This window comes from Mastigoproctus giganteus, chromosome 4 (genome assembly GCF_048544385.1).
Source record: "Mastigoproctus giganteus isolate SK-2022 chromosome 4, ASM4854438v1, whole genome shotgun sequence".
Classification (NCBI taxonomy): Eukaryota; Metazoa; Arthropoda; class Arachnida; order Uropygi; family Thelyphonidae; genus Mastigoproctus; species Mastigoproctus giganteus.
The window spans coordinates 111986306-111999202 of NC_143578.1; the positions used below are offsets into that span (position 1 = coordinate 111986306).

A 12897-nucleotide genomic window follows, 5' to 3' on the forward strand; every position below is an offset into this window, starting at 1 on the left:
TTAAAATCCCCCATTATAAGACAATCTGATTTACTGGCCCACACTATTTCTCTGTACAGTTGTTTGTTGTACTCATCAGAAATGAATGATTAGGGATTTTCTTTTTACTTTTTGTTAGCAAATACAGAATAAACTACTTTTCTTGCATTATTTAACCATTTTAATACTAATACAATCCTGGTATTCCTTTAAGATGATTGCCATAGATTAGGTTGCCACAATAACCACAATCTGTGTATCAATGTTACATGAATCAGACTGGCAGGCATGCAATGATAATAATGTGAAATTAGAAAGTCACTTCAATGATTATAATTAAACTACAATTGTAATTATTCAAAATTATGATTTTAATATTCCTTAGTGTCAAATTTATGCAAATAATAATCTCCAGAGGTATTAAAAAAGTTTGATAATTTATCACTTTAATAAATAATAAATTTATTCTAATAATAACCCAGCAGCAGTAGAATTCTTTTTTCCTAAGTCATCTTACACATGAAACTTTAAATTTAACAAATCAACAAATCCATGTTAACATTTATCAAACTTACCTTTAATGTTGCAAACACTTTAGCTGCCACTTTGTCATATGCTATTAATGACTGGTCCTCACTTCCAGATATAATGAATTTTTCATCTGCAGATATACAAAGAATTGCTTTTTTGTGATGATTGTGTTTCATTACTACCTGGAATTTATCCCTTGTATCAATGCATATAACTTGCTTATTATAGATTCCTGCAGTTAACAAATTCTGGTGATATGAAAGGCACAGAACTGCAGAATTGAAGCTATTGGTAAAAGTAAATAAATACCATTTAAATCCAATCAATTTATATAAGATTTCCTGAAAGAAGAACATAGTAAGTGTTTTATTTAAAGGCTATGGAAAGTGGTATATAATGAAGTTAACATGACAAAATACTTGGGAAACAATTCTGAGGGCAGATATATGTTTGAAATGAAAAGCATACGAGAAGACAGACCTTTACTTTTAGACAATAATATATATTTTATATAATATATATATATATTTTTTTTTTTTTTTTTTTTTTTTTAGCTGATGCACTTGCTTTCTTGCATCATATGCCACTATTACTATATTACTATTACATATTACATGCAATAGTGAGTAAAATCACAGAACCATTACACATTATTAGAGAAAGTTTTAATATAACCCTTTCTTGAAAGGGACCAAAGATGGGTAACTTGAGCACATTTCTGGAGGTCATGACCATAAAACAGTAAAAACAATTTGCACTTTCTGGTTTATTGAGCTTTTCTGTTACTAAAAGTAGTTATAAACGGATAGTAAACTTGATATTATTGCATTTGCGAAAATACCAATAGCTGGAATTGTGCGTTTTTTTGCGTTATTATGGTAAAATGTGCTTCCCCTTTACTGAAATTTTCAATCATATAAAAAACATAAATAAATTTTCAGAATCTTCTCTTCATTCCTTTTTTTTTTTTTAAGCTTCATAAATTTGTTACTCCGCTCAAATCATGTTAGTTGCAATTTGTGCGTTCCGTTAAAAAATGCTTATGCATCTATTGAAATTTATAAAGAAAATAGAAGATTATCTTGGAAACAAATGCCTCTTGAAGCATTTCTGAAGAGGATGACTCCAACAAACGCCAAGTCAATAATGAGTGATCAATGAGTGTGCATTTAGTCGATGATGAAGAATAACCATTCTTTAAAATTTGTAGGTCATAAATAATTTCTTTATTATTATAATTTGCTTGATTTCACAGGCTACATTTTAATTTCTTTGGATAAATCAATCATTGTTTAAACAAACTAATTAGCTAATTTCATAGTTGAGAACGTAACCCCTATTTTTAACATTATGTCTATTCCCAACTTTACAAGCGTGCGCTAGGAACGAATTAACTCGTAAAGTCGATAACTACCTGTATTTATTTTTTTGGCTGGTGTAGCATAAGCCACAGGCTTCCTTGCACCATGTGTCCATACTAATAAAGATACTAAAATAGACTAAGACGCATTTAGGGCTAAAGCCTCAAGCTGCGAGCAAATTTAGACTATGTATATATTAAGTGCAATAGCATCATTAATAAACAGCCATTTCTGAATAAACAGAATATTTATAAGGCAGCATCGTTTTAAGTTATATCTCATATTGCGAATACCTTCACAATGAGTTGCCATGATATTGCATTACTTCGAATAAGTAACGCTTCACTTAAGGAGAAGACTAATGTTACTTATTCTCAGATAGGTACCACCACCCAGACGGCACCATTTCAGGGCTATTTGGCCCTTCTTTGGTGGTTGGGTAGGTATCCAAGTGATGCAATGGAATTCTTATTCAGAAATGGCCGTGTATTAATGATGCTATTTCACTTAATATATATACAGTCTAAAAACATCCAACACCTGTGCATACTATCATTTCCACAGTTCTAATCAGTCACAGAACTTACAACTCACACCCAGACTCACAACCACAACCCCCTCATAGACTCCGCCATTTCTATCATTAAACTAAAATCTAGTTATAAAATACTTCAATATGAAGCCCTAGCTATTGAATGGTACCGGCACCACTCAAATCTCAAAATTCTAAACTCCCCTTCCTTCAATCTCTCCCCAATTTGGAACCTCTCGCGATTAAAGTTTCCACACGTCAAAAAATGCATCACGAGAGTATAATTTTTTTCCTTAAATACCACGCGCGTTCACTTTCCACACATTGCCAACTGATGACGTTTAAACCAACGAAAGTCCTCTTAACAACTACTGGTGTTACTACTTTCACCTATTTAGTTATCTGTGAAGTTAAAATCCCCCATTATAAGACAATCTGATTTACTGGCCCACACTATTTCTCTGTACAGTTGTTTGTTGTACTCATCAGAAATGAATGATTAGGGATTTTCTTTTTACTTTTTGTTAGATGGATGTGTACACATCCAAGAACTGGATGTGTACACTTCTGTTTCCTTGTGCCTAATTTAAACTCAGTCAACATTTACTTACGTTTCCCCCTCCTTTTTTAACTTCTTTTAACTCAAACAATTCAACCTAAATATTAACTACACTGCCCAAGTAAACCATCGCAGATTAATTCAAGGTGAGTACCGCTTTTTAAGCATTCACTATCCTTTACTATGAGATATAACATAAAATGATGCCGCCTTATAAATATTCTGTTTATTCAGAAATGGCTGTGTATTAATGATGCTATTGCACTTAATATATACATAGTCTAAATTTGCTCGCAGCTTGAGGCTTTAGCTCTAAATGCATCTTAGTCCTAAATACATCATACGTCATCAGGCATCTCTCATATTGTGGAGTTATACTTCATAACTGTTTTGCCATCACTGCATCACTTGGGTACCTACCCACCCACCGAAGAAGGGCCAAATAGCCCTGAAACGGTGTCGTATGGGTGGTGGTACCTATCTGAGAATAAGTAACATTAGTCTTCTCCTTAGGTGAAGCGGTACTTATTCAAAGTAGTGCAATATCATAGCAACTCGTTGTGAACGTATTCACAATATGAGATATAACTTAAAACGATGCCACCTTATAAATATTCTGTTTATTCAGAAATGGCTGTGTATTAATGATGCTATTGCACATAATATATACATAGATACTAAAATATTATAAGATACTAAATATAATTGTTTTGGAACAAATTTGCAGCTGTTCCAAAATCTTAAAGGAATAGCAAAATATGCTACGCAAAATTTGTAATTTTGCGTAGCATATTTTGTTGTTTAATTACTGCAATAGTGTCTAATCATTTAATCTATATTTAGGTGTAAACTTAAGTAACAGTAATAATTCAAGAACACATACGCAATGAAATGCTATGATTTAAAATTACATTATATAAACCACAATTTTTTGCTATATAATAAAAAAGTTTATAAAATTTAGTTGTTTTGTATATGTATTTTGTGTGCTAAATTGAACATTACTAGTTTTTCTTTAGTATCAATCTTTTGGTAGCAATTGAAGGTTTTCTGTTTCTGCAATATTATATGTATTACATAAGTGAATAATAATACTGAGATATATAAGAATCTGTAGAATGCAACATCACTGTTGGTGGCACCAAGTTTTGCAGCACATATAAAGCCTACTTTGAAATGACCATTAGTGATCAAGACAATATGTGGGCACCTCATATCTGCTGTGGGTGCCTCCGTAGCCAGGTAGGAAGGAGCAGCAGTGCGTAGCACACGCTTCTTGATTAGACCGGGGTTCGAACTCATCACCACCAAATACGGAGAATGCGGAAAGGTCAGAGAATGACCACCGCATATTCCCGGAGCAATATGGCCTTAGTTGCTAATGCTCCAAAAAACCAAATAACAACAACAACATATCTGCTGTGTCAATATTAGTTGCAGGTCAACACTGAATGGATGATTTACTGGTGGTTGTACGTGTGTCTTTCGCTATACCTTGAGTGTGGGATGTTAGCCAACTACTTGGATACTTATAGACATGACTAAGTGATGCCATTTCTCAACTATTAAGTAGTCGACAAATGGCATTATTTAAGTATACAGCAGGCCCCCGCTATAACGCGGTTCGCTTTACGCTGATTCGCTATAACGCTGTTCTTATATTATAACCCGTATCTGACTATAACGCTGTCACAGATCACTATAACGCTCTTTTACAGATTGCATTTTTGGCATATTTAACGAAATCGTTTCATTTGATGGAGTCGATAGCTTGAAAATGAATAGCAAAACAGCATTAAAACGTTTCCCACGCCGACTTGAGAAATTTTCCCACGCTCAGTGAAATATTCTCGCACGCTAATTTAGTTTCAGTACAGTGACTTGTTACGTAGTTCCGAGATCAACATTTTAAAAAATGATCAAGTATATTGCTTGTAATATTTGCGTTATATGCATTTATGCGAAGTCTAGTCATCACCCAGTAGAGTATTAGACATCGTGCGTAACGGAAAGTTTACTTGAACATTGTATCGTAATTAATTCAACCAACACAGTTACATTTTCGAAGAGCTAATAATGACTGATAGGAATGAAAATGCAACAACGTCTGGGCGCAGTACGAAGACTATAAATGTAAGAAAAATACTGAATTTGAAAATTAAATTAGACGTTTTGAAGCGAATCGATTCCGGTCAACGACAAACGGATGTGTGCCATAATTTAGGACTTGCAACTTTAACTGTAAGAACAATTATAAAAAAATAAAGAATTAATTTTTGCAGCGGGAAAGATAGCTGTTCCACTGCAAGCAACTAGGACTAGGCCGGCTATTAGGATTGAAATGGAAAGACTTTAATTTTATTGAAGATAATATTCCAATGCAGAATTCAGTTAAGTTAAATATTAAAAAAAAAGAGAGAGAGAGAAAGAGATTAGCCAATATGATGACCTGAAGAAAACTCGCCTAAAAAAAAAAAAAAAAAAATGTGGAACCATTTAAAACTGGTAAGGGCTGGTTGAATAGATTTAAAATCCAGGGAGAAGCCGCAAGTGCAGATCAAGGAGCCGAAACTTTCAAAAAAGAACTTGTTAAAATTGTTGAAGAGGGGTATTATGTGTTATACTTCTCAACAAGTTTTTAACATAGCTGAAGCAGGACTTTTGTGGAAACGAATGCCTAAAAGAAGTTTCATATTGAAAGAAGAAAAAAACATGCCAGGTTTCAAAGCGGCGAAGGATCGGTTGACTTTATTGTTGTTTGTAACGCTGCGGGGGATTTAAAATTAATACCCCTTTTAGTTTATTTGGAAGAGGGCCAAAGTTCAACTCAAAATCCACACATTTGTCATGATTAAATTCATCAATTAAATTAAATTCATTATTTTAATTGGAATTTTAAATTTACTTACTTTAAATTAAGTTACCACATAATTATACGTATGCAATGCAGAATATTTTATATGTGCAAATATTTGAATATTAAATATTTTGACCGACATTTGTGCATCTTTTCATTACTGTTTATTATTCATTAGGAAATATCCTATGGCACCGACCGCAGCTCATAAATACATATGTTACCTTATGGGAAAGCAGCGCTCGCTTAGCGCGGATTCACTTAGCGCTCTGTTTTTCCGGAACGAATGATCAGCGTTAAGCGGGGGTCACCTGTACCTCATACGGTGAATATCTTCACAACGAGTTACCATGATATTGCACTATCTCGAATAAGTAATGCTTCACCAATGGAGAAGACTACTGTTACTTATTCTCAGAGGATACTGCCACCCAGACGGCACCGTTTCAGAGCTTGTTGGCTCCTCAGCGATAGGTGGGCAGGTACCCTAGTGTTGCAATGATGAAAATCCAGTTGTGAAGTATAACTTCAAAATATGAGAGATGACTGATGGTGTACAAATAATGAAGATTGCATAATACATTTAGAGCAATAGCCTCAGGTTTCGTGAAGTTAACTGACGAATAAGTTAGTGCTAGAGCATCAAGTCTATATATGTAGTCGACTACTAAGTAGTTGAGAAATGGCATCATTTAATGGCATATTGGGAATACCTTGACGAGTTACCATTTTTGGTAACTCGTTGTGATGTGTATCATGAGTATATCAAAGTTACCAGTTTGCTATACCCATGATACACATCATGGGGATATAGCAAACAAGATTGACTTTTTCATTTTGCTCAACAGTTACATAATTCATTTAAATAAGTAGTACAAATAATATGCGGTGCCTATGCCTTATTTTGGTCCTGGTCACCTAAAGAATAACTAAGCATATCTGGTAAATTTTCCAAACATGACAATTTGTTGGGGTGATTTTTACACTTTTGAGGGATGACAATGATTGTGTTTCAGTAATTTGCTGGATCTTACCCAAAACAATTTATAATCAAATAACTCAGAATTAAAAGATATAGATGTATTCAAGCAATTACATAAATATGAATGTATAAACGAATATAATAAATAAATAATTATATTCATATAGGTTGAAGTTATGCAAGTGACAGTCATTCTCATCACAAACACTAGATGTGCTAGAGGAAAATCGAAAACACATTTAGAACCATATTCCAAAGATTTATTATTATTAGCTATATGATGCAAGGAAGCCTGAGGCTTATGCTGCACCAGCCAAAAAAAAATTTTTCTGAATTACCCCGAGAGAGAGAGAGAGAGAGAGAGAGAGAGAGAGAGAGCTGTTGTTTTTTTGCTGTTTTTTTGGTTTTTAGGAGCATTAGCAACTAAGGCCATATTTATAGTTTTATTTATACTGTAGTTTCTTTAAACTATAAATACAGTTAATCTCATAAAGGTAGCAAATGATATTCGCAATACCAACTTCAGCGATTTTCAAAGAAGTTGCTGTTTTTGTTGTTGTTTTGGGGATTTCATGGCGCATAAGCTACTTTGGCTATAATGCACCAAATAATTTATATTAAAGGAAAAGAGAAAGAATCGTATTGTCTGAAATGTCCTTAATCAGAAAAGATTAAAAATTTTAGTTTGCTTCAGAAAACAGAAAAATTCAGATGTACTGGCCTTGTCACCAATCAAATTCTCTAGGGTTATTGGTTGTTGAAGGATAACCAGTGAACGCAGGGTTGAAATTCTGTCTTGTTTATAATAGGGGCAGTCAATGAGAATGTTGTTAACAGTCATATTTATATAGCAATGTGGACACTGCGGTGGATCATCTCCTGTGAGTAAATGAAGGTGGTCAGGTAAGTATGACCTATTCTTGCTCTTGATGTCCGGACACTGGAGAGCCAGATTTTCGGAATCTGTTTAATCTGTAAGAGTTTATTATTCGTTTGGGAATGCCATAGTGCTGTCCATTCTGATAGGCATGCAGCATGAATCATTAGTGCATAGTCTGAGGCTGGAACAGGGATATTGGTTAAATCTAAGTTGGTTGGGTTTTTTGCAACTTTATCAGCCAGTTCATTGCCTAAAATATCAGAATGTGCTGGTATCCAGCAGAAGGTGACCAGTTGGTGGCGTTCTTTAATCTTTAGTAATAAGTTTCTAATTTCATTTATAACAGGGTGAAATTTATCTGAGGAATGAAAGAATTCCTTGATTGAGCTGAGGGAATCAGTGTAAATTACTGATTTTAAAAAGCAGTCAGGAGAGAGATTTTCTAAAGCTAGTTTAATTGCGAATAATTCAGCTGAAAAGATACTGAATTCAGAAGGAAGGGCTGCTGATACAATTGTATTCGGAAACACTGCAGCTGCTCCAACTTTTGAATTGGATTTAGAGCCATCTGTGTATATTGGTAAAAAATCAATATATTTTTGAGTGTGAACAGCATGAACTTGTCTGATATTTGATGATTGCAAAATATTCTTTCCCCACTGACAGAGGTAAGTGTCACAGGTTGGTATAGGAGATGGAACCCATGGTGGTTGAGTACAAGTTTCTACCTATTGTACGGAATGGATGGAAACATTCCAAACCTGTAGTAGTTCAAGAAGGCGATGACCAGCTGGTTTTACTATGCTAGGTTTATTTCTGTACAGATTTTCTAATGGTCGATTGAAAAGATATGGCTGAATGGGATGCGAGGCACAACCTTGTATCTTGACAGAATACTTCAGCAAAAACAATTTCCTACATAGAGATAATGGTGGCTCGTGAGCATCAATGTACAGGCTATGTACTGGCAATGTTTTGAATGCGCCAAGTGCAATCCTCAGTGCACTGTGTTGAACTGGATCAAGCCGGCATAATGCGCTCTTTCTGGCACAAAGAAGTTGCATGTTTGTTATATTTTAAAAGAACTTTGCATATAAATGAATGTTATTAATGAATAAGAAAATGTGAAAAATACTGTTTAAGTTTGAATATTAAACAGATGGCCACCAAACCTTCCACAGTTAAACATTTAAAAGAATGTTTAAACCAAACTGTATATTAACAACTTCAGATACCAAGGACCTTTATGAATGTCATTTTTTCACTGCATGTATGTTTATGAAGAAAATATAAATATACTATTTTTTTTTCAAAAAGACTGTTTATCCAAATAAGTTAATTACACAAGAAATTCAAACTCATTTAGGTGACTGAACTTGTATTTAATGTGAATTTTGCCATAGGCTGCCCACAGCAATTTATTAAATTAATTTTTTCCCCCTAAAGAGTGCCGTTAAATAGAAAAAAACAAACAAAATATGCCCTGATATACACAACATGGATAGTCATCTTCAGCACAACAGGCATTCATAGTATTTTCTGACTTTGCACATAAGAAATATACACAGAATTATTAACAGTACTACCAGCACAGAGTGCAAGCAAAGAATATGGCAGTTATAGAATTACTGGACTTGGCTGAAATCTGATGCACTTGACTTAAAAATGTACCTAAATATTAGCTCCATCAGTGTTTAGATTTCTGTGTTTTAACTAATATCCTTAGCATTAATGGAAGAATATTAGTCATGACAAACCTCAGATTAATACCATCACATCAATCACACATTTGTATCATCAGTGAAAGCCTAATTATTAGTTTAATTTTTGCATATTTTTTACACATTTTTATATATCAACATGACTGAAAAGGACATAACTGAATAATTCTAAATGTATATCCGATATAAAATGGCATGATACTAAGTTTAAAAAAAAAAAAAAATTGTCAGTGTTTGCATGATTCACACAGCACTTTTATTCAACCAACTTGTGTATTTTATTTTCTCTCTATCCATTAAAAAAATTTTTCTCCTAGTGATATTTATTCAAGCCAATGGGAGAAGAGGGCAGTGGCCTCCCTAGTCAACAGATTGCAATTAATCACATGGATTAAAGTGGAACAAGCTTTTTGTAACAGAGCTCTTCAATCATCCAATTTGCAATTGTGGGAAGCAGTTCATTCAACACGGATCAGTATTCCTGTATCACCCTTTCAACAATTCATCAAATTCATGCCATGATGAATGCAAGCTGTTCTGAGTGCTGAAGGTGGGGGGGGGGGCATTTCAGATGGAGACCCACTCACTATTAGGTAGGTGCATCTAATAAAATGGCCTCTCAGTGGAGATATATTCTTGAAACTCCAAAAATTTTTTAGCATTTTTATAGACATCTAAATTTAGGTGTCTTTTCAAATTTCAATGACAGTCCATAAATTTAGGAGTCATTGGCAACTGTCATAGATGGCAATGCAGAGTGGGGTGAAAAAGAAAACAATGCTTTCACACTAATAAAAATTTCTCCAACCATTATGAATTAGTATAAGGCCATGGTTAGGCCACATCTTGAGTAACAGATCTGGAGGCCTCACTTTAGGTCTCAAGACCAGGCATACAGGGAGATCTGACTGAAGTCTTGAATGGATTGATACACTGAATGGTAATAGTATTCTTTCATTTGCCTGAGACCATGAGGGGGCATAAATTCAAGTTGAGGAAGAATGGTTGCAGGATAGATGTGTAGAAGTTTGCCTTCAGCTGGCGGGTGGTTGATTGTTGGAACAGGCTTCCATTCGTTGTTGTGGAAGTGGATAGGTTGAATGAATTCAAGGGAAAAGTAGACAAATTCTTGGAGGGTACAGATGGGTGAACTGTGGTTTTGTTTTGTTTTTTTTTTTGGCTGATGCTATATAAGCTTGCTTTCTTGCATCATTTGCCATTACTACTACTACTACTACTAGCAGTAGTACAGTTTTTTCATTATGCCATTAAAAGAACAAAAAACTTTGTGTGACACTGGATCTTGGTTGATGGCTCCTCCACATCTGTTCATGCATAGGGAGAAGTGATCATAGCTGTTAGCAACTGAAACAACTGGTATTCCTCACAGTTCTTTCAAGTCACTCTTTCCCTCCTGAATATTAATAACCTCAGTAGTATCATAGCACAGGAACTCTTACTGAAGTAATCATAGAGTGCTAAGGTGAACCACGACAACACTAAGGTCTTGATTGTTAAGAACTTTTAATTTCAGGAATGGGGACTATGCCAGTTTTCTTGGTGATGGTCTCTATCATCTGAGAAAACAGCAGCTACTGTGAAAATATAGGCGATATGTGAATTATGGCATAACTTTAAAGCTATGAATGCATCTACAGTATATCATTATGAAAACACAACATGAGGAGAATCCTGAAATCGATTAATAAGGAAGTGCTAGTAATTGAGCAAACAAAAGATTTGAAGCATAAGATAGTTATATGTTAGCCTGTAATAATATAGGGTGGCACACAAAATGTTGTCATATTTGTATCATAAATTAAAACTAAATCATTAGTTGAATTTCGTTTAAAGTTGGTGATAGTCTTCAGTAGTTCCTAGAAAATTTGCTAGAAAGCAGCAATAAGACAACATTTTATACCCACATGAATCTATATCCATGTACTCATATAAATTTTTTTAATGCACATGATTTCACTGACAAGTTGTTGGGCCGACCGGGCTAGCCGAGTGGGTAAAGTACCTGCCCGGCAACCCAAAGGTCGCGGGTTCGATTCCCGCCTCGGGCATGGATCAAAGTACTGCAAAAACCTTGGGAGGTGCAATATGGCCACAGAAGCCGATGCGCCAACAACTATCAAAAAAAATAAAAAATAAAAAAAACTGACAAGTTGAGGCAATTGGAGATTCATCTCTGTTACCTTAATAATGAAATGGAATGCGAAACCGTGCAAGCTGAAAACAAAGAAAACTGTTATTATTTTTTTTTTTTTAGTTTGAATGATTTAATTAATGAGTTGGGGTAATTTGGGATGCATCCTTGTTAAGCTTAATGAGTTAATTTTATCAGTTTTTTTTCCCCTTCACTTTCTACTACTTTCAAATGTATTAACAAACAGTTTACAGGGTAAGTTCAGATATTTCAAAGTTCAGCTGTGATTCTTATAATTTAAACAAATATAAACAAATCAAATTTATCTTTACAATCTAATTTAATCAATCATACTATGTATTTATTGATTAAATTATATGCAGCCCACAAAATAACATTATCTAAATGAACATAAAAAAATCCTTTTAAAAATAGGGTGTAACTTACTTAATTAATTCCTTTTCTGTAACATCATCGCTAATGTCCCATCCTTTAACTATTCCATCCCATGAACCAGTGAAAAGTGTTGTTTCCCCATATGCCATGGACCAGATCCATCCCTAATATGGAAAATACAGTCAATCATGCTTTTGAAATTGTATTTTAATGCAACATTTTAAATTCACTATGAAGTAAATATGAATTGAAAATTATTAAAACTATAAATATTGTGTAGGTATGGGGGAAAAAAAGAACAGAAACTGGAATAGAGAATATTTTCTAGTCATGTCCACTGCATTTTAAAAAAGACAAAAATAATAATTTTAATGCATGAAAATAGTGGATTTACTTCTAAAATCACTTTTAGGCAAACAATATGTCAGTGAATTTATTTATGTGTCTCAGCATTCACTTAATTGTTGACATCATTATCATCAGCCATTTTCAATCCACTGCAGGATGAAGACCTCTCCTGCAACTTTCCAGTTCCTTCTGTTTTGTGAAATGGCCATCCACTTACTACCCACAAACTCATGAATTTCATCTATCCATTTCTGCCGTTGTCTTCCAGGTTTTCTTCTAGCTCCTCTTGGGTACCATTCTGTTATTTTCTTAGTTCATCTGTCAATCATGTCTTCGAGCTATGTGTCCTGCCCAAGACCATTTGTTGACAATCATGGTAAAATGACATACTCTCTGCCTAAGTTAATTTCCAAAGTAAACAGCCTTCCTCACAATTAAAATCATACTGAACAAGTGTGTACATCCATATACTTTCACAGCACAGCTAAAAGACCTGCTCATAACTACTAGGCAAGACTCAGCTTTAAACTTGCCCTAACATGATTGAACAAGTCATGACAGGAAATGAATGAAAGTAGTATCATTTCAACATATATTTT

At 34.2% G+C, this 12897-nt stretch overlaps 1 protein-coding gene across 1 annotated transcript in view; it reads right to left on the reverse strand.

The window, feature by feature from the left end:
* Window positions 1–12897, reverse strand: part of LOC150086997 (F-box/WD repeat-containing protein 9-like) — a 148940-nt gene that overhangs the window by 69351 nt on the left and 66692 nt on the right. Inside the window, exons 5-6 of the mRNA XM_090371736.1 lie at window positions 12002–12114; window positions 555–795 (exon numbers count right to left, since the gene is read on the reverse strand). Of these exons, the coding sequence (XP_090227862.1) occupies window positions 555–795; window positions 12002–12114 (354 nt within the window). The remainder of the gene's footprint in view (window positions 1–554; window positions 796–12001; window positions 12115–12897) is intronic.